The sequence below is a fragment of the Tenrec ecaudatus genome, chromosome 7 (genome assembly GCF_050624435.1).
Source record: "Tenrec ecaudatus isolate mTenEca1 chromosome 7, mTenEca1.hap1, whole genome shotgun sequence".
Lineage (NCBI taxonomy): Eukaryota > Metazoa > Chordata > Mammalia > Afrosoricida > Tenrecidae > Tenrec > Tenrec ecaudatus.
This window is the reverse complement of record NC_134536.1, coordinates 133,478,387-133,505,928: the sequence shown is the minus strand read 5'-3', so window position 1 is coordinate 133,505,928 and position 27,542 is coordinate 133,478,387. Positions and strand designations below refer to the sequence as shown.

General features: G+C 48.6%; 1 protein-coding gene across 1 annotated transcript in view; it reads left to right on the top strand.

The window, feature by feature from the left end:
• DNAH8 (dynein axonemal heavy chain 8) overlaps positions 1-25,373 on the top strand; it is a 358,510-nt gene extending 333,137 nt beyond the window's left edge. The window contains exons 89-92 of the mRNA XM_075554113.1: positions 4,856-5,008; positions 5,102-5,291; positions 23,986-24,107; positions 25,086-25,373. Of these exons, the coding sequence (XP_075410228.1) occupies positions 4,856-5,008; positions 5,102-5,291; positions 23,986-24,107; positions 25,086-25,373 (753 nt within the window). The remainder of the gene's footprint in view (positions 1-4,855; positions 5,009-5,101; positions 5,292-23,985; positions 24,108-25,085) is intronic.
• Positions 25,374-27,542: the final 2,169 nt, after the last annotated feature.

The following is a 27,542-nucleotide window of genomic DNA, read 5'->3' as shown; positions in this document are numbered from 1 at the left end:
TGGCACTTTTGAATGTTCGTGATACACTAGGCCAGTGATTCTCACATTCCTCCTGCCGCGACCCTTTCATACAGGTCCTCATGTGGTGGTGACCCCACAACCATAACAGTATTTTCTTGCTACCTCGTCACTGTCATTTTGCTACTGTTACGAATTGGATGACCCCTGTGAAATCAACCTTTGAAGGGGTCACGACCCACAGGTTGAGAACCGCTGCACTAGGCACTGTGCTAAGTGGTATGTATACATGTTGTATGTCATTTAGTCCTGATGACAAACCTTAGCAGAATCCCAGCCAAGCAGTGGTAGTTTGGACACTGAGCAGCTCGATTCTAGAACCTATGATCTCTGCCAGATTTAGCATGCAGCGAGGGCTGTCAACTATTGGTACGTTTTTTGGTTGTGCTTTGGTCTCTTGAAATAGATTTCGTTTCCATTGTGTAGATCAGGGGTTCTTAAGCTTTTTAAACAGGGGGCCAGTTCACTGTCCCTCAGACCCGTTGGAGGGCCGGACTATAGTTAAAAAACAAACAAACTATGATCAAATTCCTATGCACACTGCACATATCTTATTTTGAAGTAAAGAAACAAATGGGGCAAAAACACCCGGTGGGCCGGATAAATGTCCTCGGTGGGCCACATGGGGCCCACGGGCCATAGTTTGAAGACGCCTGGACTGTAGATGAACACCAGGACATTTGAGAGCCAAGCCCTCAAAGCCATGGGCGTTGTGTAGAGTGGGTTGTTGTAAGGAAATAGATATCTATTCTAATGGGTACATGCTGTAACTACACTCTTTCAAAGGGGCATCACGTGTGGGCTGCAGAAGACAGATGAGACATGGCATCTGCTGTCTGGGTGATCTATTGCAGCTTTAGCAGAAGTAGCCGTAACAAACAGAAATGTATCCCCTCACACTTTAGGAGGCTACCCATCCGTCCTCAGGGCACTGGCTCCAGGGGAAGGGAAGGTGTTCTCTCAGTGTTGGCTGGGGAGGGGAAGCCCTGGGTCTTTCTGCATCTTCCGGTCCTTGGCGCCTCGGGGATGTTCATGCTGCATGGCATCTCTCTTCCCCTGTCTCTGCTTGCTTAATCCACTCCTAGACCTCAGAAGAGCTAGCCGCAAAGCACATCCCACACCGACACTATCTAATGAACACAACAAAAAAACCCTATTCTCAAATGGGTCTGTAACAACCCCCCAGTGCCATCTAGTTGATTCTGGCTTGTCACGACCCTGTAGGACATGGTAGACCTGTCCCATCGGGTTTCCAAGGCTGCGAATCTCTATGGAAGCAGACGGCCACATCGTTCTCCCACCTAGCAGGTGGCGAATTCAAACCACCGACCTCTTGGATGGCAAATGAGCACTTAACCACCGTGCCACCAGGCTCCTCCAGCCACAGGTATAAGGGTTAGGGTTTATAACACGTGGTTTGCCGGGACGCAACTGAATCCATAATATCTGCCTTCAAAGGTTGTAAGAACTGGCATGTGAAAATGAGATGGCATGTCCCTCTCTGTGACTTCAGGGGGCAGAATGAGATCGTGCATGATTATGGGGAGGTAGGTTTCAAGACTGTGTGATCATTTCAGCTGTCCACAGTTGCTTAATCTGTTAGCAGAGACTGAGGATCACAGATGTCAATGAATTGACTCCTATATAGGAGGAGATGGTACTAAAGCCATTTTTCATTCTAAGATCACATGCCTAGTGGCCTTATTTTTATACACAGAGATGTGCTCAGGAAAAGGTGGTTGTACGTGAATTTTGTACTGTGGAGGGGAAATGACATATAATTGTAAATGAAACATAATTATGCTACTGACTCTAGAAGAGACCATAGAATGTTCCAGAAACATTCACAATCAGAAAACCCTATGAACATTTTTTTTCAATTTTACTCATAAAAAGATCATTTTGGCTGGAGCAATAATCACACTCAAAAAGCAGTGCTAGAATCACATTTCCCAGGGGCTAAGCTTTTCCTAAAAGTGGCCCTGGCAGCACAGCCGGTTATGCCCTGTGCTGCTAACGGCCAAGTCAGCAGTTCAAAACCACCAGTGGCTCCAAGGGAGAAAGACGAGGCCTTCTACTCCCGTAAAGAGTTGCCATCTCGGAAACCCACGGGGGCAGTGCTACCGTGTCCTGTAGAGTCACTACGAGTCAGAAGTAACTCGATGGCAGTTGAGAAGTTTTTCAAAGGAGGCTTGTTGGCACAGAGTGAGTGCTCATCTAACCGACAGGGTCTCTGTTCACATGCTCCCCATGGCTTTGGGGAGAAAGCTCTGGTATGTTCTCCCAGAGAGACTGCGGCCTAGAAAATCCCCGGGAGGCAGTTGTACTGGGTCACATGGGTTGAAATGAACACGGCAGCATAGAACATACTTTTGTTTTTCTAAGCATTTCTCTCAAGTCATTTCTCTTTGGAAGCCCTAAGGGGGACAAGGCTAATTGTCTGGGGCTATTAGCATATTATATGAAAATGGAAATCATTTTGTTTCAAGCTACACACATGTGCCAAATAGTTGGTTATCTATTTAGCACAGTAAAACGTGTGTGTATTTCTAGTGTGGTCAGTGTACTTGAGTGTGTGTGTGTGTGTGTGTGTGTGTGTGTGTGTGTGTGTGTGTGTGTAAAGCCATCTGCCATCTCAGCATTTCTGACATGTCCATGTCTGTGACTGTAAGCGGATACTCAACGCACGATGCAGCCGTCATCATTCTGTCTCATTTCTCCATCACCTTTAACAGAAATTCAGTGCCCCCTGAATAAGCAACCCTCTCATTTTCTTTCCTCCTACCCCTGGCAGCCATGATTGCTGTACACGTGTCGACTCTAGCTATTTCATGGGGTCCGGGAATCTGTGCCCTTCTCTAGCTGAGAACCACGTCTTACAGATCCTCCCGTGTCGTTAGGCCTCCTCCTCTCTTTATGGCTGAGTCACAGCCCGCTGTATGCACGGGCCATGTCGTGCTGACCCATCCTCTGCCGATGGAGACAGGTTGTTTGCACGTTGTGGCTGCTGTGAACAGTGAGGCGTGGACACTGCTGTGTAAGTCTTTGCGTCCCTGCTTCCAGTTCTCGTGGGCATTGCTCTGTAGGTTTTTTTAATCACAATAAAAATCACAGGGCTCCTAGGCTTGACATGATAGACCACACGATACGTGGACTCAGTGTCCCACTTGTTGGGGATGCGCGCGTCTCTCCATAGCTTGCCTTTTCCTTAAATGTACATTTCCGCCGAGTGGTCATGACTTACGGGGGATGAAGGAGGGCTTGGGATGGAGGTGACACGAGGCTCTTGAGACTCAAAGAAAGTTGCGTTCTAGAAGGAGGAATTTGAAGGAAGACCTGCGAGTTGGCCTCGTGAGTGGGCTGGGTTAGGGAACTTCACTGGCATGTGCGAGAGTGTGAGTGGGATATCACTTCCTGGGCAGCTGGACCCCTGCAGACAGTTTACTTTTCCTTCTGTGTTTCCCTGGGAATCAGTGTTTCCCTCCCTCCCTCATCACTCATCCACTAGAATGATAAGGACGCCCCCAATACAAACCCAACTCACTGCCATTCCGTCCATCCTGACTCATCCCTGCGCTCCAGCACAGAGTAGGGCTGTCCCCGTGGGTTGCCAAGACTGTACATCTTTCTGGGAGTAGAAGACCTCATCTTTCTCCCTGGGAGAGGCTGGTGGTTTCGAACTGCTGACCTAGCAGATAGCAACCCAACTCATAATCCACTGCGCCACCGGGGCTCCTAGAAATGTCTTCACTACAGCAAAGCAGAGGTGTCCGTTTGTTGTAGGTCAGAAACCTCCCCATCCCAGAAAAGCTGCTCTGTAAAAGAAAGGGGGTGGCCCAGTGACTCTGAGACCCACCCATCTCTACCATCTCCGCCTCAAGGTGGGGCGGCGAGCATCTCCACTAGAGTCCAACAGTGGACAGGCTTCCTGGTGATTCTTTGAACTGGTCTCTCTCTCTCCCATTCCATCCGTCTACCCGCACCCCTCCTATCCTGGCACTTCTTCCTCCATCGTGGCCAACAGAAAGTTCAAATCCTTTTTTGTCTTCCTGCCGGTAATGGGAGTCAATCTCTTCTTGGGCATATGCCACCAAGTTGAAATTTATAAACGCATTGATTCATTTGCCAATCAGTGTTATATTTCATTGCCCCTCCACCCAGGGACTGTGATATTGATCTCTTCAAAATGGTCGATAAAGGATATGCCACTCACTACAAATGGCCAGGTGCCGGGTGATTCTCCCACAAAGGCAACTATTTTCTTGGATGAGATTGGGCAAGGCTCGCTTTAGGCTCCCTAGCCAAGGCGGCGGTGATCTGAGGGAAATTTCAGCTCATCATGTTCATGGTTAACTGTTCTGTCAAAGATTTTGGCTGCACTAACTTTCTGTGACTTTTCTAATAACGACTCTGCGAAGATTGTGGGGGTGTGTGTGGGGGGTGTGTGTGAACATATTCCAAACTGTATTCTTATGAAGGTTGCGTTGCAAACGAGTCTTTAACTGACACTAAGTACTTAATCATCCGAAAGGGGGAAAGGTGCAATTTTATTTCAACTTCTTTAAGCGCATCTCCAATTACCAACCGAGACGAATCAGCAGGAAACAAAAATCATTTTCGGTGAACAGTGGGTTTGGAAGCCCAGGAGGTAGAGAATGTGGTGTCAGATTTGGTTCTGCAGGAGACATCTTCGAGTTCGTGGGGGCTGGTAGAGACAAACATGAGCTTCGTCTAGAGTTGGGAGGGCGGGGGGAGGGGAAAGGAGAGGCCCTTGGCAAAGAAAGGACGGATGAGGGATTTCAAACGGTGTCTTCATGCCCGGGATGCTTGGTTTTAGGTAAAAGCTCGTTTGCTAAAGATGGGACATCTTAACTCCATGAACATCTTTCTTCGACAAGAAATTGACAGGATGCAAAAAGTCATCTCCATACTTCGCAACAGCCTGAGTGACCTCAAACTGGCCATCGAAGGGACGATCATTATGAGCGAGGTGAGCGGCTCTGCCTGGCACAGAGGGCTTCCTCTGCGACTGGCGTTTCTTCCTCGCGTGTTTTGACTTCCCCTTCTCTCTGCGTCCCTTCAGAACTTGAGAGACGCCCTGGACAATATGTATGATGCCCGCATTCCTCAGATCTGGAAAAGAGTATCCTGGGATTCGTCCACACTGGGTTTCTGGTTCACTGAGCTTTTGGAAAGAAATGCCCAATTTTCCACGTGGATATTCGAAGGGCGGCCGAATGTGTTTTGGATGACTGGCTTCTTTAACCCCCAAGGTAAGTGCTCACGGGAGAATGGGAAAGCTGGACTCCGTGGGTCGTTGAGAAGCAGCTGGGAAGAGGAGGGACGTGGACCAAGGAAAGCGGTAGGAGGAACAGCCTGCGCAATGCCGGAGTAGTCGTTCAGAGGTCGTGGGGCGCAGACGGCCCCTCTGTGTATGTTTTACAAATCAAATCAAAAAACAAATGAACTAAGCAAAAAACAAATTAAATCTGAAATCCTTCAAAATTGCTTATACCATACTGTTTCTGCAGCAAAACCTTCCCTGCATCTGCCCACCCACTTCGGCAAGCCACCAGGGTGTGGTTAGGGGACATGAGATAGGAAAAGGCATTTCTCTTAAACCTGAGTTTTCAAATGTGCAACACAGTGCCAAGTATTCAGAAATTGTTACTAGAGTACAAAATGACACTGTGTTTTAGGCTTATCTTTTTAAAATGAGTGTGTGACATACTGGTGTTTAAATGTCTGAGGAAATGCCAGGGATTCAGAAATTGTTACTAGAGATCACAAGATTAGACTTACTATTCTGTGGACTTTCTTTTTTAATGGTCCAGTGGCAAACATTGTTATTTGAGAATTGGTTTTTGTTTGTTTTTTTAAAGATCGGGCGGTAAATGTTGTTATTTGGTGAGCCTTCAGGGGGCCTTTTGCTTTTCAAGTTTGTTCTTTCTTTCTTTGAAAGAGTGTTTGGTGAATTCTAGACATTCTTATTGACTTTGGCCTTACTAAGACCTGGACTCACAGACTTCCTTCCGAGCAGCTGCTGCTGGTTTTGAACTGCCAACCATGCAGAGCACAGCCTAACTTGTAATCACTACACCACCAGAGTCAGAATTGACTCCATGGCAGGAGACCGTGTACCGTATATACTCGAGGATAAGCCGACCCGGATATCAGCCAAGGCACCTAATTTTACCACAAACACGGCATTTAAAAATGTGCTGGAAAACCCAGCGTATACACAAATACATACGGTAAATAGTTTTTACTTCCAGTAACTCTTGATGAAACTGAACCGCGTAACTGTAGTTGTAATCCTTTCAGACACCATAGATGTAGGATGGGCTATTGCTACATCCAGTGAGCTGATTGGGTTTCGAGGCTCTCTACTCCCGTAGAGTGTGGCCTCAGGAACCCACGGGGGGGGGGGGGTGCGGGGGGAGACCTCCTCTGCCCGCTAGGGTCACAGCGGTTTGGCATCAACTCCATGTCGGTGAGTGAGAAGGTGATGGAAGGAAGCCAAACAGAAAAAACCGTATTAAACAACAAACAAACCAAGCCACACAGATCTGTGCTGTTAAAGATCTGCTTGCTGTTGGGGGTTGGGGTAGGTGGACAGTGGTTGGGACAGAAGGCTTCTGGGTGCCTAGGGATGTTCTGTGTCTTGATCTGGATCCTGGACACCTGACTGTCTTTCCTTGGCGAAAAGTAATCAAGGTGTACCCTTATGATTTGTGCGTTTTTCTTTGCATAACCCCTCAATGAATAATTTAAAAGCCGACGTTGCGCATGGTTGGGTTACTTCATTCTGTGCATGCATTTGAAAAATGACCTCCGCGTGTTCTAACTGTAAAGCGCTACCATGCAAGTTTTGTGAGCACACCAAGAAGACAGCGTATGGACTGGGCCAGGAACCTTAGGTGTGTCGACGACAGCTCCCCGAGGTCGCGTATTACTCTTTTTCTGCCCGGGAATTCCTTTCCATCAACTAGACGTGTGGAGGGTGAGTTCTCAGAAGCCGCGTGTCCACTCTGAGCCTCTCTCCCCATCAGGGAATTCCTGAAGAAGTGGCATGTAGCTTAATAAGGACTGTTGACCCGCCTTCGTCCGCCAGGCCTTCTGCTGGAGCATGCCACCAAGAGAGAATCGCTGCCTGACCCCTGACCTGAAGGAGGTGGCTCAGACAGACACATCAGCAACTCTAACAAAATTCGTTAAGTGCTTCACCGGTGTACAAATTAAGTGCCAAGGTAGTGCAGAGGACAGGGGGATGGCTTCTGCTGAGGCAGGACTTGGGAAGAGCATCACACGAGGGGCAGTGAGGAGGATTTGTCCAGGCAAAGAAATGAGGGGCTGAGGATGGGGAGCTAGGGTTTTATCATCAAGTCAAGGGAAGGGAAGTCCCCAATGACTGGCGGGCACTCCCAGGAGCAGGTAGAGCCCAGAGCCATGAGACTCTGGCAGGACCATGGCAGAGAGTGTGGGCCCACAACCAGGTAGAGAAGAGGGGACAGATTGGATCGGGAATTAAGTGGGGTGGGGGGGTCTTTGAGAGACAAGAAGTGGCTATAACTTAGGCTGGGCAAGGTTGCAGGCACTGGAAGAGAGGGGAGGGTCACGTACTGAGGAAATGTCCGTACTATTGGACTTTGCCACTGTCAGGAGTGTGGGACTTGTCATGACAGGACCGATAGAGCACATTCCATTGAAGAGATGTGCTGAAAGTTCTGGTGTTCCGGAGAGGTGTTAGAACCCATGACTTTTAAAATCCTGGGCCTGTTGTGTCCATTGGGTAGTCAGAAACCAAAGGAGGAAGAGTTAGCTCCCCCTGACTCTCCATAGACACAGGTTTCTGAGTTATTAATCACAGCACACAACTTCTTCCCATCATTGCGGGTTTCCCCCTCCAACCGAAACACTGTTTAAAGAAAACAGATGTAGCTGTCCATTTTAGTTATCCTCTATTAAACTTTAAGTATGTCTTCTCTTGTTGAAAAGGAACCCCAGTGTTACAGTGGTTTAGTGTATGGCTGTTAACCAAAAGGTCATTGGTTCAAACCCACCATCTGCTCCCCAGGAGACATATGAGGCGGTCTGCTTTTGTAAAGATTTACAGCCTTGGAAACCCCAATGGGGTGGTTCTCTTCGGTTTCTTAGGGTTGCCTGTTAATAATAATGATCTTTTTTCCCCTTCATCTCGAGTTTCAAAAGAAGCTTTGATACACTCTTGTGGAATTCTGTATCTTGGCAAGCCCCAGACTTTTGCAAACATTCTAAGCTTTGTACATAAGCAAACACACACACACACACACCTTATCTGTGACTGGTTTCTGTCAATAGCTTAGAAGACTGGAGGCCAACTTTTCTCACACAATAATCACTTCTCTGCTTCCTTTCCCTTCTCTGGACATGAAGGACAAATTACTTTCTGTTCCACATCACTTGGCCAAATTTAGAAAGCCCCGAGCTCCCAGAACACCACGCATGTTCACCAACGGTGCACAGACAGATAATGTCCTTTCCATTTGGGAGGCTCTCGGGCCACTGTGTGACATCACCAAACAATTAGCTTCTGGACACAAATGTCTCTCCAGAATTTCCTATCTCCCAATCCGGGGCTCTTCGGGGAAATAAGTGCTGTCTTTGGCTCAGAACACTGAAGTGCTGTTCAACAGAAGCGTGCACACGCATCTGACTAAAACAGCACCCTTTGCAAAGAGAACACGCTTTTGTGACAAGCGCTTGGCCAACATTGCGTAGACGGGCAAGCAGACTATAAAGCGCTCAGGTTTATTCCCAGCTGACGGCGTAGTTTATTGTCTTAGACGGCACGAATGGCATTCCGGGGGCTTTGGTGTGCACTTCCCATTGAGCCCCTGGTAATTGCCCCTCCGCCTGAGGGAGTTTGGAGCCCGTGCACCCCAAAGGCAAGTGACACATCAGGATCTGAGCTCATGCTGGTTGCGGCGCTGCCAGTTGACCTTATGGGCGGCTGCTATTTGGTCTGGCCTGTTTGAAGAGTCTGAGTCAGCCGACTGCTATTTTCAGCCCCTTCACAATCATTCCCCTAGCAGTTGTGGAGTTCAACCGTGCGGCAATTAGATTTGATTATGAAAACGGGCCGGCTCCCCTGTATCTGTGACCTGTGGTATTTGCTCAGTGCGCGTAGCTTTCCGGTGCATGGATGACCTAGGCTCAGCCCTGAATGTCCCCGGCTGTCACGTACTCTTGAAGGCTGTGCTTCTTGGGCCTCTCAAAGGCTTTCTCTGGTCTCTTCTTCCCACAAGTCGACCTTTTCCGCATCTTCTCAGCATGTCCGGTGCATCTGATTGAGATTTGGATGATGGTGGTAATGATGTGGTGGTGCTGCTGCTGGTATGAGCACTGTATATGGGGATGCGGTTTATCCCAAAGGATATGGCTTATGATGAGCCTGGGTATGGACTGCCCTTCACGACCTCCTAAGTGATGGTCGGACTTTGCCATTTGCTGTTGGGGATGAGTCACAGGTGCTGCTAATGGAATAGAAGCAGGGGCGGGGCGTGCTCGCTGGGGTCTCACACCTGGAGATTAGATGGAGGCGGCCGGATCCTGATTTCCTGCATGTCTAACTCCACCCGGAGCTGGATGCCATTCGAGTTTTAAGCGGCGGCAGTTTTTCTGATTTTCCTCTCCGTGCCTTGACAAGCTGTGGCGGTCTGTTAGAGAGCAATGTCGGGGACAACTTATTGACTAAAACAAATCATAAATTCCCCGTCAGAGGGGGGTTTTGCTGAAGCAAGGTGATGGACACTTCTGTCTTGCTAGCGAGTGTGGACTGGGAAAACGATCTCCAACCCCTTCCCTGCGCGTGTGCCTTTAGCTGCAGGCCCTCATTGCCAGCAAGCAGCCCCTTCCTAGTGCTTGCCTAGAGGAGAGTCAGGAGAGCCTGCCATTGGTTGGGGTGGGAACGTGCTTCTAGGGTTCACAGAACTTTAGGATTGGGAAGGGCTGGGGGGCTTCCTCCCGGAACAGCCCTGAGTTTGTCCCAAATATATAATCCAAGCCGAGCAGGTTGCGCTGTTGAATCCTCTCCCCCTCACGGTGCCCCCAGAGACGAGGGAGCTGCAGACAGCTCCTGGGGGTGTGGGGGGGGGATGCCGTGATCGTGTAATTCCTTCTTTCCACAACCTCTTTGAAGCCCTCGGACACACTGTGTCACCCAGAGATGCTCCCAGTGTCCAAGGGAACCCAGGTATACAAACCCTGAGGGGCTAAGCACCTGTTTAAGCAGGAGCACTCCCCTGCCCCTGTCCCCAGATGTTGGAACTGAGAAAGCCTGTGACGGACATCACAGCAATGCCCCTAACCAGCCCATCCCCCCCGCCCCCCCCCACACACACCCATTGCCAGAGAGCCCATTCCGACTCACGGGGCAGAGTAGAACGGCCCCAGAGGGTTTCCAGGACGACAAACCTTTACCGAAGCAGACGGTCACACCTCTTCCCCATTAAGTTAGTGGCCGAGTGCTTAACCACCATGTTCCAGGGCCACCTGGAAAGGTCTCCAGCGGCCTGCCGTTCACCTCTGGTTATTAGACCACGTCGCTTCCTCCAGAGTGGAAACAACGCGTCCTCCTTGCCTTCACATATACTGACCTTCATCACACTCTACCTACCTCTTATGATTCTCGGCTCTGCACGCAGTGACCTTCTCATCCCCACCGCCGCCCCCCCCCCCCGACTCCCTGCCACTCCACACACTGCTTTATCCAAGGCCACCAAACTCCACGGCCTTCCCCACCTTCGTTCCCCTTAGCTAGGGGACGCTGGCTCTAGAAACGCTTTCCTGCCTCCACTTCTGTCCCTGCCCTTGCTTAGTTCTCCCCTCCCTCGCCGCCCTTGGCCCTGGCCTCGCTTCTGTTTACCCTCCTCCACTGGTGACCTCAGCCAGTCTCACCCATGCACCTGCTCGCCTCTGCAGTCCCTATATCACTACTGGCTCATCTCAAGCCCTCAAGTGGAATTCTGAGTCTCACTTGCGACTGCTGAGGTAGCGAATGCCGACTGCAGGGCACCTCCTGCTGCTCAGCTCCCACACCTGGCTCAGCCATGTGCCTCTCACGCCAGCCACGTCTCCTCAGCCTTCTGCTCTGTTTGCTTGTGCAGACCTCCCAGAGTCTCAAGAATGGACCTCTCCCCCACACGGTGTGTAAGAGGAGAACAAGGAGGTCGGGGTGCCAGGGAAGATGAGGGGAGAGGAGGAAGCAGGGACCGAGGCTGCCAGAGATTGAGCAAGACAGGACCAGAGATGGTCAGAAGGCTGGTCAGCAAGGAGCCGGCTGGTGAGACACGTCTCAACGGAGTGGGTTGGGAGGTGAGAGAGTCAGACTTGAGGGTGATTGAGCGAGAGATGAGGAACTAGAGAGACAGAAAAGGAGAGCAGCAGTCTGAAGAAGGAAACATTTTCTTTTTCTTCTTCTTATTTTTAATGATAAGGAAGGCTTGAATGTGTTCAAGTGCTGATGGGAAGAAGCCAGGAGAGGGAGAGGTGAGGAGTGGGGGGAGAGGGAGAAGGGCAGGAAGAGAGGGGCAGAGGCTAAAGATAACAAAAAGTAGTAAAAGCGACAGTGGGGAGTGGACGATGGCACTCACAGGTGGAGGTATTCTCTTTAAACAAATGGAGACCCGCCTTACCTACTTTAACCACAGCAAGAAGGAAGGAACACACTTAGACGCGCTTAATTTAGTAGGCCTGGTGGCAAGAAGTCAAGGGCAGTCTCGTGTAGCTGATGGTTTCTTTTTCCCTTTGAAGAAGGAGATGTTGTTATCTTGAAAGCCAGGAGGTGTCGGAAGAGAGATTTAAGGAGCGTGGCAGCTTAAGAAAGAGGGCTACCAAGGTGAAGGTGGGAAGATTGCTTGGCAACTTTCAGAACCCAGTGGGGGCATAAGATGGGACCCTGTCCTGCGGACACTTGTGTGGTGGCCTTAGGGAATGGGCACCATGCTGGGGAGACAGGCAGGTCACTGCAACAATCAACGGGCAGATGCTTGACCAACTGATATGTCCAAGTAGCCGAAGTTCTCATAGGGAATGAATAAGTCAATGTGACAAAGGAAAAAGTACTATCCTTGAGGGTTAAGTTCTAGTTAAGTTTAAGTTTAGTTAAGTTCTAGCAAGGCCTAGAAGGTGGGGAGGATGGTCTGTGACAGGGTCCCACTGCCATCGAGTCGACGCTGACGCATCGTGACCCTGTGTGGAACTGCCCCTGTGCATGTAACTCTTCATGGGCGTGGAAAGCCCCGTCTTTCTCTGGCCGAAGATGTAAAGTGTTCACCATAGAACCATGCCAGCAGAAACAGTGGAAAGGTTTGGGAGGAAGGGGAAGGGTGACAGCCTGGGTTGAGGAAAAGTAAGCGTAAATTAGCCTGTGGAGAATAAAGATGGATAATGGAAAAAACAATCAAAGTGGCCAAAGGTTTCATTGTACTTGGATTCCCCATTAGCAAGCAAAGGTTGAGAAATCCAAAGACATTGCATCGGGAAAATCTGCTGCAAATGACCCCTTTTAAAATGTGAAAGAGCAACATATGGACAAATGTGCTTGACACGATGGATGGATAGATGGATGCATGGTGATAAGAGCTGTACAAGCCCCCGATAAAATGATTTTTTAAAATTCAGGTAGAACAAAGAGTGGAAGATGGAACATAGAAACGCTTAAAAAAAATTTTTAAGTACAAGAGCAAAGAAGCCACGAGGAAGACTAAAGTGGGTGTGATCACTAGGACAGTGATTCTCAACCTTCCTCATTCCAAGACCCTCTAATACATACACAGCTCCTCCTGTGGTGGTGACCCCTCAACCATAACATTATTTTCATTGTTACTTCATCACTGTCATTTTGCTACTGTTATGAATTGGGCGACCCCTGTAAAAGGGTCGTTCGACCCCCAAAGGGGTCGCCACCCACAGGTTGAGAACCACTGCACTAAGGTTTCATGTCGAATTAGCTGGTTTAGGATTCTCAGTGGCTTGTCAGTCAAGACCTCAGTAGCAATCCCCCCCCCCCACCCGTCGTCGTGTGACCCAACACAATGTAATCAGCTTCCACCAACAGGGATCTTCCAGTTGTAAGAAGATTAGGCTAGGGGGCAACACCCGTTTCAGAGCAGAGCCCTGGGGTGATCAATCCGAAGGAAGTGGGTGTGGCTTGCTTCTAACATAAGTGGAAACTGTGGGAAAACATGCTTGCCCTTTAGCTGGGTCGAGATCCTACGTTTGGCTTATGGAGCCCCTGGTGCTTTGGACTTGAGCCAGTGCCTTGCCATATTGTGTGCAGATCCTAGGAGTTGTCAACTGCCTGCCATTTGACCTGGTAACCTTGGATTCATTTGCTCCTGAAGCTACATGCCTGACTGTTGACCTCAGATTTGTCCATCTCTGCAGCCACTAGCCTATTATCCTCCTGCTAGTCCTGGGTTCATGAACACCTGAAGCTATGCACATCTGAAGAAACCTCCAACCTAATATCCGACCAGGGGACTTGGAATCTGCCCACACTTGAACTTGTCTGCTTCCACAAAGTTATGTTTCTATATATAAATTTCTATATTTATAGATACATAGAAGATTTACTGGTTTGGCTTCTGTAGAGAATCCAGCCTAACAGTGTGCTTGACCCAAGCCATGGTATTTCAGTTGCCTCGTATGCTTGTAAAAGCTGAACAATAAATAGAAAAGGAATCGATTACAGCGGTAGCAAAGATATTGGACATGCCCTGGACGTCCAGAACAAATGCTCCTGAGAACTGAGGGCCACCGGACTTTGTCTCACATACTTTGGGCATGTCACCAAGGGGGACCAGTCCCCGGAGAAGGACTTCCTGCTTGGTAAAGGAGAGAGCCAGTGAAAAAGAGGAAGGCCCTCAGCCAGATGGATGAACACTGTGCCCGCAACAATGGGCCCAATGTAGGAATAATTGCGAGGATGTCATGGGACCCGGCAGTGTTTGCTTCCTTTTGTATTGGGTCGTTATTAATCACAATGAGTTCAGTGGCACCAAACAGCTGAAGACAGATCAGTGCAGGGAATTGCATTATTGAGGTGTGAGACACCGTGGACTTTGCGGATCCCAGCGTTGACAGGGGTCAGCAGTGGCCTCGATCAATGACATTTCAGAGGCTCCATGCATCTCAAGGAGCCCTGGAAGGTGTCAGCCATACTGCTGACAGCTGTCCTAATGTTTTGTGTGGAGCATGAGGAATTTCCTTTTCCACTTGCCAAACTTTTTCTTAAAATGAGGCTGGTGGCTGAGCTGGCAGTGACTATCACATCCATCTTTTTATCAGGGCCACCTGCAGGGCCATTCCTCAATACTAATGCCTGGGACCCAGACCAACTATAGCAGAATCTCTGGGGATGAAGCCTCCAGAGTCTGTACACTCTCTTCTCCTAAAGACTCCTGAAGTCAGTCTAGTGGGAGAAGAACCATGGCCTTCGACCTTGACCTTCCCTGCCCAGCCTGTGGTCCACCAGATGGCAGCATTAGCATCATCTGTGAGCTTGACAGACCTGCAGGCTCTCAGGCCCCACCCCGGTCCTACTCGTTCAGAACCTGCATTTTCACAAGACCTCCATCACCACCACCTCCAGCCAGGTGATGCAATTCATGTTTGAGAAGCCCTGCCTTGAAAAAAAATCATTTATTGTGGGCTCGTACAACTCTTATCACAATCCACACATCCATCCATTGTGTCAAGCACATTTGTACAGTGGTTGCCATCATCATTCTCAGAACATTTGCTTTCTACTTGAGCCCTACATATCAGTTCATTTTTCCCCTTCTTCCCCGCTCCCCTCACCCTCATGAACCCTTGATAATTTATCAATTATTATTATTTTGACCTATCTTGCACTGTCTGACATCTCTCTTCACCCACTTTTCTGTGGTAGATCCTTGTAATCGGTTCCCCCTTTCTACCCCACCCTCCCTCCACCCTCCCAGTATTGCCACTCTCACCACTGGTCCTGAAGGGTTCATCTGTCCTGGATTCCCTGTGTTTCCAGTTCCTATTGATACCAGTGTACATCCTCTGGTCTAGCCAGATTTGTAAGGTAGAATTGGGATCATGATAGTGGGGACGGAGGAAGCATTTAGGAACTAGAGGAAAGTTGTATGTTTCATTGTTGCTACACTGCACCCTGACTGGCTCATCTCCTCCCTGAGACCCTTCTGTAAAGGAATGTCCAGTTGCCTACAGATGGGTCTTGGGTCCCCAATCTGTACTCCTCCCTCATTCACAATGATTTGATTTTTAGTTCTTTGATGCCTGATACCTGATCCCTTCGATACCTTGTGATCACACAGACTGGTGTGCTTCTTCCACGTGGGAGAAGCCCTGCCTTTAAAAAGCACTGCCCTACTGCCACCAGTCCCGAGTAAATTGTTCATGGAGAGGTGGGGGCTGGGGAAATGGAGGTGGGGTGCCCTGGGCAACATGCGTTGTGAAGGCTTCCCAGGTGGCTCAATTATCAGCAAAGCTTAAGGGAAGGTGTCCTGTGTGTTTGTTATTCATCTGGCTTGATCAACCTGTTCTTGATGGAACGACTTCTGGTCTTTTACCAATGAACTCCATTTGCTTCTCCTTTGGGGGAAAACCTGCCTGTCATAAACTTATGGCAGGAGTATCATTTCTCCTCGTCTCTGAAGATGCTCCTGGGAGTCTTAGTAACTGATTAGGCAGGAAATACGACACATCCTAAAGCCATGAGGAGGATGGGTTCATTTATTAAAGGAAAAAATATTGTATGTTTGGGGTGTTGGACCATCATGACAGACTACACACCAATTCCTTATAAAATCAAGAGGAACAAACTTCCTGATGAGCTGTTTCTCTCGCCGTCTCTGAGACCTTGCGTGAAATGATGCTTTAATGGTCTCTGCAGCTTTCGTGAAGCCAGCTGACTGCATAGGTCACCTAACAGTAATCCGTTTGCTGAAATGCCAAATTACTCCTATTTTAGGAATTAAGGCATAAGAAATGTTACTTTAGACCTGTGTTTCCACAGTATGATCCTAGTTTAGAAGTGATTTTTTCTAAAATAGGTTTGACAAGCCTTTTAAGAATTCATTATGCTGTGTGAGTTTGAAGGGGAGAAAGAAATGTTTAAGCATCTCATTTAGACCACATGGAACCCCGATGTCTGAATAGTCAAATCATCCATTTATCACGTGGGCGGTTAAATCTCGTGAAGAATAGAAGGTTATTATTGTTGAAGACTTGGCCCAACTTTTTGTTTTTCACTCCAGACTCAAACATATGAACATATGAATCACTAGTGATTGAAATTTGGTCTAAGAAATTTTAAATGCAAATGGGGGCCACACACACACACACACACACACACACACACACACACACACTGCTTTTCCTGCTTTGAAACAGAAAAGCACATCAATAGTCTTTTTAAATGATATAAGCATCAGAAGAGATAGATTTCTTTTCCATGAGACTTGATAATAAGTCTACAAGAAAGATGATGACTCACTTTTTAAAAATTAATTATGAAGACATCCATGGACGCCCTGCCCTTTGAATGCCAAAGATCAGGCTGCTCCATTCAAGAAGCCCAAACAAAACCACTGAGACTTGCAAACATGTGTTTCTTCCCCATGGTCCCTGCATGAGACTGACTCAGAACAGTATCCCACTCTCTACTCTTTACACAACATTTTCCTAACACGCACCATGGTCTGCCCGTAACCACTAACCTACACGTTAGAGATTCAAACATGTCCCAGTAGTAAGATGGAAGCAAAGGCCTAGCATTCGGCTTCCATAAAGATTACAGACAGAAAAATAAACACAAAACAACCCTATAAAGCAGTCCTACTCTGTCCCACATGCGTCTGATGTTGGGATCAACTCAATAGCACCTGGCAACAACAACAACAGTCAATGGGACTATTAGTACCACCCAACCTTCATCTCACAAGTACCAAGGGAGAAGGAATGAGGTGGCATCTTTTGTCCTTGTCTATACATTTCCCAGGTAGGTCTACTTGTCCGTAGACAGTGTGGGGTAATAAGATAATGTCCTGTCCTATCACCCAGCTGAGAGTTTGTCTCAATGTGGTAGTGCGTATTGCTCTGGTGCTGGCAACACTGCCACCGGTACTTCAAGTGGCAGAAGCCCACATGGTAGGCCAAGCTTCCAGATGAACACAGACCAGAAGCGAAGGGCGGAGAAGTGCTTCTGAACCCACACAGACCCTGGACGTCACAACAGAACGTTGTCTGAGACAGCGCCGGAAGATGAACCTCGTGGGCTGGAAAACCCAACCCCAAACCTACTGCCAACCTCCTGATTCCAATTGGTGACTGTAGAGGGTTTCCCAGACGGAAGATCTTTACAGCAATGGAGCACCTCATCTTCCTTCCATGGGTGGCTTTGAACCGCCAACCCTGTGCTGAGCAACCCAGGGCTTCTCAGGCCCTGCCACGGGGGCTCCTCCTTTGTTAGAAAGTGCTCAAAACACACATGACCACAACGGACTCAAACATTTCAACAACGAGTTGTTCTGTGTTGCAGGTGGGAATGTGGTGTGATAATCAGTACCGCTGTGTGCTCTGCATTCCCTCTAGCAGCAGACGAAGCGTGCTTTCTAAATGTGACGAGGCTGATCGCTGATGTCAGCCAGACCGCATCGTGCGTAGTCCCCGGTCGGGAGAAGACAGAGGACGGTCTCGCCTTGTCATCGGTTATTTAGTCTCCTCGGCACACGTGTTTTCAGAGCTCTCTGACGACACCGGAAGCTTCGGAATCAGATGTGTTACGCACAAAAGGATCCAGCTCACATCTCCTCTGGCACGCACGCACGCACGCACGCACGCATGCAGGGGCAGCACTGTCCCAAGTGCGGCAGGAAGGGAGGTCAGGTTTATGGTGGCGTGTTATGGAAAAATTAAATGATTCAGCGGGTGCAGATGGAGGGTTGGGAGCAAGATTCACGCCTTGTGTATGATGACTTGGTAGATTCGTAGTTCAGTGATGAATTTTAAAATGTAACAAAATTGGGTCAATTTCATCCCAAGCCCTCTACTTGGATCTATAGTATCCAATGCACCATACAGACACACGCGCGCACACACACATGCACACACACACACTACACATGCACGCACACCCTGCACATTGAATGGTAAAAATGGCATTTCCAAGGAGTGACTTGGGAGAAATGGGCATTTTACAGCTAAAGCATAGCATCTCCAATCTTCACAAGGGAAGCCTACCTGTCCAAATCAGGGGGCTCTCCACAGAGCACAGGTATTGGCCAGCGCTTGCTGCGAGGAAAAGGTTACTATGTTGCATGCACCCACCTCGCCCCACCCTGTACTGAATGTTTTATACCCTAAAGCCACCCTTTCCTATTAGAGACGCTCGGTGCCACGAAACTATCGCTGCTGAAGATTCCACAGTAAAAGTCCTTTCAATGGGCATTCCCAATGGACCGGCTTTTCGTTGGGAATATTAGGACGCTTCCACAGCATTCTGAGGATGCTTTAGCAGACAGATGTCAACACAACCAACCAATTTGCTTACTGACCAGACACTGTGGCTTCCCACCATCCACAGAACCAAGCCCCAAAGCTGTCATTAAGTGTCCAAACACCCCAAACCAACTCACAGCCAGGGAGTCCATTCTGACTCGTGGCACCTCTCCAGGGCAGGGTGGAACTGCCCCCGTGGGTTTTCGAGACAGTAAACTCTTTGCAAGAGTAGAAAGCCCCATCTTTCTCCTGTGGAGCAGCTGGTGGTTTCAAACTGCTGACCTCGAGGTTAGTAGCTCAGTGCGTCACCACCATGACACCAGGGCTCCCATGTGGTCTTCAAGACCCTGAAAAGTCATGTCTGCCGTATGGCTCACTGCAGGCAACTGCCAGGGTGAGTGCGAGCAGGGGAGACCCCCAGGTGGAAGGCACGCCACAATAACCGTGGTGGTGGGCGCAAACAAGCCTAGGCTCATGAGCCGGCAGAGGAACTAGCGACGGACCTTCCTCTTCTGCACATGGCGCCACGAGTGGAGGCGGGCTCAAAGGCAACTAACAAACAGCGCATCGCCCTTGTTGGACCTGTATGTGCCACCCTGGCCACCCAGACCTCCGTGCCTTCGCACATGCTGTTCCTTTGCCTGTAGTCAAACCAGCTGCCAAACCCCCCTCTTTGAAACCTCCCCTCACTCTGGGGGCCGGCCCCAACCCCAACTGCTACGTGGACACCTGCCCCTCCCCTCAGAATAATTGATTTCAAAGGACGACACTGAATCTACAGCTCCGGGAGAGGGACATATCTGATCACAGCACACGGGAGCAGATGAAGGGGGCGGAGGAGAGAGTGGAGCACATCCTGGCCCACCAGGCCCTGAGGTCCATGACCCCAATTAGAACAGCCAGTCGACAGAGAGAACAACATGTCCAGCTCCACTATAAGACATGATGTCCCTCACCGGAGACACAGTGAGGGAATTGCACCCAATCGGATCCCGCCACACTATAAAGGGGATGCAACAGAACAGCAAGGGAATGGAGCAACGAGGTCCCCAGGGAATGCTGAAGGTGTACTTTGGGGTCATGGTGTAGTGCCCCAACAGACTAGACTGGAAAACACTCCTACAGGCCAACAAACAATCCTTGAACTAACTACAAGCTTTTCTTTCTTGTTGTGTTTTGTTTTGCTTTGTTTTGTTTTTGTCATTGGTTTGTTGTATATTGTTGTTTGGTTGTACTCTGTCTTATTTTTGTGCATGTTATTATCTCCGCAGGTCTGTCTAAATAAGATAGGCTGGATGAACAATTGGAGGAGAAAACAATGGGACTGATAGTTCCGTGGGGACATGGGAGCCAGAGAGGTGTGGGGAATGGTAGTGGTGTTAATAAACCCAGGGACAAGGGAAGACAAGTGATGCAAATCAGTGGTGAGGAGGGTGTGGGAGGTCTGGTTGGGCATGATCAAGGGTAATGTAACTAAGAGGAATTGCTGAAACCCTGGTGGAGACTGAGCATGATAGTGGGACAGGAGGGAAGTCAAAGGAAATAGAGGAAAGAGCTGGGAGGCAGAGGGCATTTATAGAGATCTAGATAAAGACATGTACATATGCAAATATGTTTATACATGAAGATGAGGAAATAGAGCTATGTGCATATATTTATAGGGTTAGTATTAAGGCAGCAGAGGGACATTGGACCTCCACTCAAGTACTCCCTCAATGCAAGAATACTCTCTTCTATTAAATTGGCATTCTATGATGCTCACCTTCCCGACACAACCGCTGAAGACAAAGTGGGTGAACAACTAAATGTGGTGAAGAAAGCTGATGGTGCCCGGCTATCAAAAGATATGGTGTCTGGGGTCTTAAAGGCTTGAAGGTAAACAAGCGGCCATCTAGCTCAGAAGCTATAAAGTCCACATGGAAGAAGCACACCAGCCAGTGTGACCACGAGGTGCTGAAGGGATCAGTTATCAGGCATCAAAGAACAAAAAAATGATATCATTGTGTGCTCACCTCCCTGATATGACTGCTGAAGACAAATGGGTGTATAAGTAAATCTGGGAAAACTGATGGTGCCCGGCTATCAAAAGATATAACAGCTGGGGTCTTAAAGGCTTGAAGGTAAACAAGTGGCCATCTAGCTCAGAAGCAACAAAGCCCACATGGAAGAAGCACACCAGCCTGTGTGATCACAAGGTGTCAAGGGATCAGGGATCAGGATACCATAGTGAATGAGCAAGGCAGTGCGGAGTGGAGACCCAAAGCCCATTTGTAGGTCATTGGACATCCCCTTACAGAGGGTCTTGGGAAGGAGACAAGACAGTCAGGGTGCAATGTAGCAACGATGGAAAATACAACTTTCCTCTAGTTCCTAAATGCTTCCTCCCCCGCCCCCTCCCACTGTCATGATCCGAATTCTCCCTTGCAAGTCTGACTAGACCAGAGGATGTACACTGGTACAGATAGGAACTGGAAACACGGGGAATCCAGGGCGGATGATCCCCTCAGTACCAGTGGTGTGAGTGACGATACTGGGAGGGAATAGGGAGGGTGGGTTGGAAAGGGGGAACCAATTTCAAGGATCTACATGTGACCCCTCCATGGGGGATGGACAACAGAAAAGTTGGGGAAGGGAGACGTGGGACAGAGCAAGATATAACAAAATAATAATTTATAAATTATCAAGGGTTCATGAGGGAGGGAGGGGTAAAAGTGAGGACCTGATGCCAGGGGCTTGGGTGGAGAGCAAATATTTTGAGAATGATGAGGGAAACGAATGTACAAATGTGCTTTACACAATTGATGTGTGCATGTATTGTGATAGGAGTTGTATGAGCCCCTAATAAAACGATTTAAAAGAAAAAAAGAAGCCTCCCCTTGCCTGTCATCCTGGGTGGTTCCCTTGTTCACACCTTGTTCACAATGCTGGTGTGTTGTGTGGAGTCCTTGTTTGTTGGGTCTGTTTGCCTTGGGCACTGTAGTCTGAGCCTCCTGAATCCAGGGTCTGTGGATGATGACCGCTTCACCTTGGTGGCCATCCCCCACGGAGCAGGACCTGGCAGGTGGTGGCCACTCCTGAGAGGGTGAACGGACAAACACACAAGAGCCTCTCTACGTGTCCAGCTTAATAACTGGGGAGGGATTTGGTCTGAGCTTGAGTCTGGAAGCCAGGTTCCAAACTCACTGCCATCGAGTCGATGCCAACTCAGCCACTCACAGCGACCCTACAGGACAGGGTAGAATTGCCCCAGTGAGTTTCCAAGACTGTAACTCTTTATGGGAATAAGAAAGCCTCATCTTTCTCCTGAGGGGCTGGCAGGTGGTTTTGAACTACAGACCTTGCAGATCATGGCCCAACTAGAAATCACTGTGCTAGAGACTTACATACTCTGTCCAAATCCAAGAGATTTTACCTCGGAGCCTGTACTCGTGCCTAGCAGTATTCTTCCCCTCGTTCCTCCAACTCAAACCCAACAAAACATCTCATCACTTCTGTGTATATTGAATTGTGCACAGTAGTTCTCAGGGAATAGCAGCGATGTGTGTGCTCATTCCATAGCTGACTCACTGAAAAGCCTCGTGAATTTCAAAAGTAACAAGGGGGCCGAAATGTAACATATAGGTCGCAGCTAAATTTTCCTAAGGTTTTGAAGACCATATTGAAATTTAGGAGACAGTTCCTAACATCAACTGCTGCCTTTCCAATAAATGCGTCTCTCCTTGGGATCGAAATGACATGGTTTGCAAGCAGTAAGCTTAAAGTACGACCATGCTATGCAGAATCTCAAATTGCCTTAAAATAACGTTATTATGTGCATTAAAATCTGTAGCTTTCCTTTCCGGTGTGATTGCTTTGCTTGATCAAATTAAAAGTCAGGTTTTTCTATTCTGCCTTATTTCCTCAGACCAAATGAAATTGTTCCATTAAAGCAAATAGAAGCTTGATAATGATTTGATTCGAGTTTTAATTGGAATGTCATTCTCAGAATATTTCACAATTCCAGGCTTAGGCCCCAGTGCCTATAATATTTTCAGATAGAGGATAGGAGCCAGAATTGGGTTGGCATCGTGGTAGCACTTGAACAAGGAGCCCTAATGGCAATGTTGGGTAACCACAAAGTTGTGGTTTGAACCTACCAGCCGCTCTGGAGGAGGAAAACAAGGCTCTCTGCTCCTATAAAGGGTGGATAGCCTCCGAGACCACAAATACTATCACTATGAATTAGCAGCTACTCGGTGGCAGTGGGTAGAACTTGACCAGCTGAACTCCTGACAGCATTGAAAGGGTGCAGGTGAGGAATATTTAATTCATCACAGAACTCCTTAAAAAGAAAACACTGTAAGCAAGGACCACCCTACAGAATTTTTCTTAACAAAACAAAACACCACTCTTCTTGGGATGGATTGAATTATGACCGCCCCCCCCATCTTCCCCGGTGGCCTCCCCCCTCCCAATATTGGTTGGATGTCCTTCCAATATGCCTGTGGATGTAAGTCCATTTGGGAATAGGGTTTTTATCTGCTGTGTTGATGAGGCCCTCTCAGAGTAGGGTGTGCCTTAAGGATAATTACTTTTTAAATAATCATTTTATTGGGGCTCATACAACTCTTATCACGATCCATACATACATCAATTGCGTAACGCACATTTATACACTCGTTGCCCTCATCATTCTCAACACATTTGTGCTCCACTTAAGCCCCTGGCATTAGCTCCTCATTTTCCCCTTCCCTCCCTGCTCCCCCTCTCCCTTATGAACCCTTGATAATTTATAAATTATTATTTTGTCACATCTTCCACTGTCCGACGTCTCCCTTCACCCAGTTTTCTGTTGTCCATCCCCCAGGGAGGAGGTCACATGTAGGTCCCTGTAACCGGTTCCCCCTTTCCACCCCACCCTCCCTCCACCCTCCTGGTATCAAAGCTAACCACTTTTAAGATATAAACAAGGTCTGATTGAGCCCAGGGGGGTCCGCATAAACGGGGACATGATGACGCCTCAGGATCTCACCAAGGATGTGAGTCACGCCCTTGATAGAAACTAAAGCTGGAGAGGCTCTTCCCCCAGTGACAACAGAGAGAGAAGGGGGAATGGAAGGAGAAAGAGAGAGAGAGAGAGAGAGAGAGAGAGAGAGAGAGAGAGAGAGAGAGAGAGAGAGAGAGAGAGAGAGAAGGAGACACATCTCCTAGACTGGTGTCCTGAATTCCCTCTTCTAGTCCCTGGCATGTGGGGAGTACATGCCTGTCCTGTAAAACACCCATGGTCCAGTCTCTCTGTTACAGCAGCATTCGGAAGCTGGGACTGGCTTGCAAGGGGGTGACTGCTTAGCAAGTGACCGTCACATTGCTTCCTCCTTGTTTCCAAAATGGACTGCACCAAACTTACAATCCTCTCGTTTCTCCTCTCCTTCTTTCCCCGCCTCTTTCATCAAGGTTTCCTTACAGCCATGAGGCAGGAAGTGACCCGCGCCCACAAAGGCTGGGCCCTGGACTCCGTGACAATCCACAATGAAGTCTTGCGACAGACCAAGGAGGAGATCACGAACCCCCCTGGGGTAGGCACCGTGTGGGGCAGCGCACAGGTGGCCCCGGAGCCCAGCCGGCTCTGCTTAGAAAGGACCTATGAATACCTCCCTGAAGGCCATTAACTTGGCAGCAAAAGTTCCCTCCCTTGAAATCAGGTGACCTCCAGGCCAGAGCCTCCCCCACCTGCCAGAGTGGGAGGCTAATGATTAGGTCTGGCAGCTCCCCAGACTTCATTGCTTAATCATTACACGTTACCCACGTGTGTGTTTGCCAAAAAGGCCTTTCCTGCTCCTTTTGTGGGCTGCTCGTGGGATCAGTGACTGCTTGAGACAGTAGAAACAGAACTGGAGTAGCAGTCCAGAGCATCGGGGCCCCTTCCAGCCGGGTCCCAGAGCTGGGACAGGTGGAGGAATGCCTGGGCCACCTGCAGCCCTATGTTTGATCTCTCCTATGAACTGGGAGTCCCCAGAGGGTGCAGAGGAAGCACGTGGAGAGAAACCAGAAAGTTGATGGTTCAAATCCATGGAAGGTGCCACGGGTTGGCTTGAGGAGAGCACACTGAGGTCCTCTGCCACCCTCAGCTCCTCCTCTCCTCCCCCACCCTACACCCCTGGCTGGACTAGAGACATAGCTGGCGTGCCAGCTGAGTCTGTTGCTCTAAGCAGGGGACACACACATATACCCACATGAAAATTAACCAATGACAGGAACATTTCTCTCAGACTTGTAGCCCCAAGACATATTGGGCTAAGGGGGTGGGGGGAGCAGGAGTGGAGGGGTCGAGAATTGGGCTTAATTTTTCACTAATGCTGCGTGCCCAGCAGGGCTGTCTTGCTTTAGTGGCATTGTTTTGAGACCAGTGTTTGTTTTCTTTTAAAAAAACCACACACACACACACACACACACACACACAAAACCTGACAATGCTTATTACAGTCCTGGATGCTCATCCCACGGCAGCTAGTTGTTTGTTCTTAATCCTAGTACCTTATGCTTGCCTCTTCCAGGAAGGTGTGTATATTTATGGACTCTACATGGACGGAGCCGCCTGGGACAGGCGGAACGGGAAGCTCACCGAATCCACCCCCAAGGTGCTCTTCACACAGCTGCCTGTGTTACACATCTTTGCCATCAACTCCACAGCGCCCAAGGACCCCAAGCTGTATGTGTGTCCCATTTACAAGAAACCCCGGCGCACAGACTTGACCTTCATCACCGTGGTGTACTTGAGAACAGTCTTGTCCCCGGACCACTGGATCCTGCGAGGAGTGGCCCTATTGTGTGACATCAAGTAAGCTCATCCCTGCTTGCCAAGGGCTCCCATCTTCTCCAGAGGCCCGGCGTTGTGTATTTCTTCTTCCTGATCACTGCTCGACTATTCTTTCCAAATTAAAAAGTTGATCTTCTTCATTCACTGGTTTTGTCTCCTTCGGTTTTTTGTTTTCCTCATTTCAAAATGATCTGAACGACCATTCCAAATGAATCCCCTCTTTTTTTTATTTCCGGAAATCATCTTCCACTCTATGTATGTTTACAATAAAGCCCCCAGTGTTTTGTGGGAGAACACTTTGGAAGGTTAGAGCTTGGACAAAGTAAAGGGGAGTCTTGATTTGTTAGTCTGGGAACCAATCCCCCAAGGCACCTAGTAGATGAAAGCATTCCCCTTAGGTGAAACCTACCCTCCGAGCCCTGTGAAGCACCAGTAGTTTGCACTTGCCTACTAACCTAAAGGTTGGTAGTTCAAACTCACCCAGGGGCCCTTGCAAAAGAGAGGCCTGGTGGTCAATCTCCTGTAAAGATCACAATCAAGTAAACCCTTTGGAGAAGTTCTGCTTTGTAACACATTGTTAGTAGCCTGGGTTCTCGAAAGAAGCAAAACTAGTGACAGATAGATGATGATAGATAGATAGATAGATAGATAGATAGATAGATAGATAGATAGATAACCAGAAAGTGAATAGGCACATATTATATATAAAGATCCATAAAAGTGACTCACACAGTTGTAGAAGCAGGTATGTCCAGTCTGGTTCAAGGCTGAGGATCAGATGTTCAGCTAGAGGCTCTTCCTGACTCACATAGCTGAGTGGCTGATGAACCAGGACGCAGAAGATCAGAGGTTGATGGAGGTAGAAGTGGATGAATCCAACCCCACTAGGCCAAGCTGGTGGCTGCAGAGCCTAACGAATCCAAGGGTAACAGGCAATATGACAGGCCATTGACTCAACTCCAAAGAGCCAGAGGTCAGTGAGACAGATGCAGGATTCATATCACAGCGGAACCATGCATGGAGTTGACCATGCTGGTAGGTCACATCATGGGGGATTTCCAGACCCCAAGTGCCAAGTCACTAAGAATCCTTGCTAGCCAAGTTGAATCAGAACCTGCCTATCACACACGTGGAATCCCTGGGAGTCAAAGTTGACTCTCGAGTACGGGTTTAGTTTGGTTTGCCCACGTAAGCGTTTGTGCTCACAGACTGTCCTTTGCTCTTTTAAGTGTGATTATCTGTGTATGTTTGTTAAATAGAGAATTGGAGGGGTCCAGTAAGTCCCTCCCCTCGGGGGTACGGGCGCAGAACTGTGTGGTATAAAGTGTGTGACGCAGGTAATTCACTGATATGCCTGCTCTTGTCCATCACCGTCCTCAGCCCCATTTCTGCAGGAGATAACGAAGCACACATTTCTAGGCAGCAAATGGAGAAGGAAAAAAAAACAACAAACCCCATCAAATGAAATTAGGTTACATGCTGAATGCCCTAAAAAGCAAAGTCTTTAAAGAGTGAAGCTATTTCTTCACTCGGTGGCAGTCTGAAACGCGGTATGAATCTTAGTTTCCTGCTAAAGGAAATTGTCAGTTGAACAAAACAGATGGGGTTCTGTATTGAATGCTGGGGCCGGGTTAAGGCAGAGAAGAAGAGTCTTGACTGCTCTTCCATCTAGACTCCTCTCACCTGCCTCCAGCAAAACGCACCAGCTTGTCATTCCTTTTGTCTGGTTTGCAAGAGGGAATCCTTTCCAGTTGCCCTGCTCCTTCCCCTCCCCGCCTTCTGTTGACTGAATTAGGGGTGTCTGTGGTAGACCAATCAAGATGGCTAAGCAAGGGCCCAGGCTGTGTCTTATGAGGTGTCCAGGGAAGACCCTAGAGGAAATGGCACTGCAGTCTACAGTACTTTTGAAAAGTAGAAAATCAATCATGAAACACCAATTGTTTTGATGACCTCTGGAATGCTCCTGGTCTACCTTCAACGTAAAAAACATAGAGCTGTCCAGGACAATTGAAAAACATCAAGTAGGAGAGCCCTTGGCTCAAGGGTGCCAGCACTCCCCTTGGCCAATAGATGCATTAAAGCAAAGATGGAATTCTCCAGAAAGACTATTCTCCTGAGGCTAGACTTCAGAAGTGCCTGCCAGCCTGGGTGGGCCCAGGGGGCGCACACTACTGTCACCTTATAGCGAAGCAAA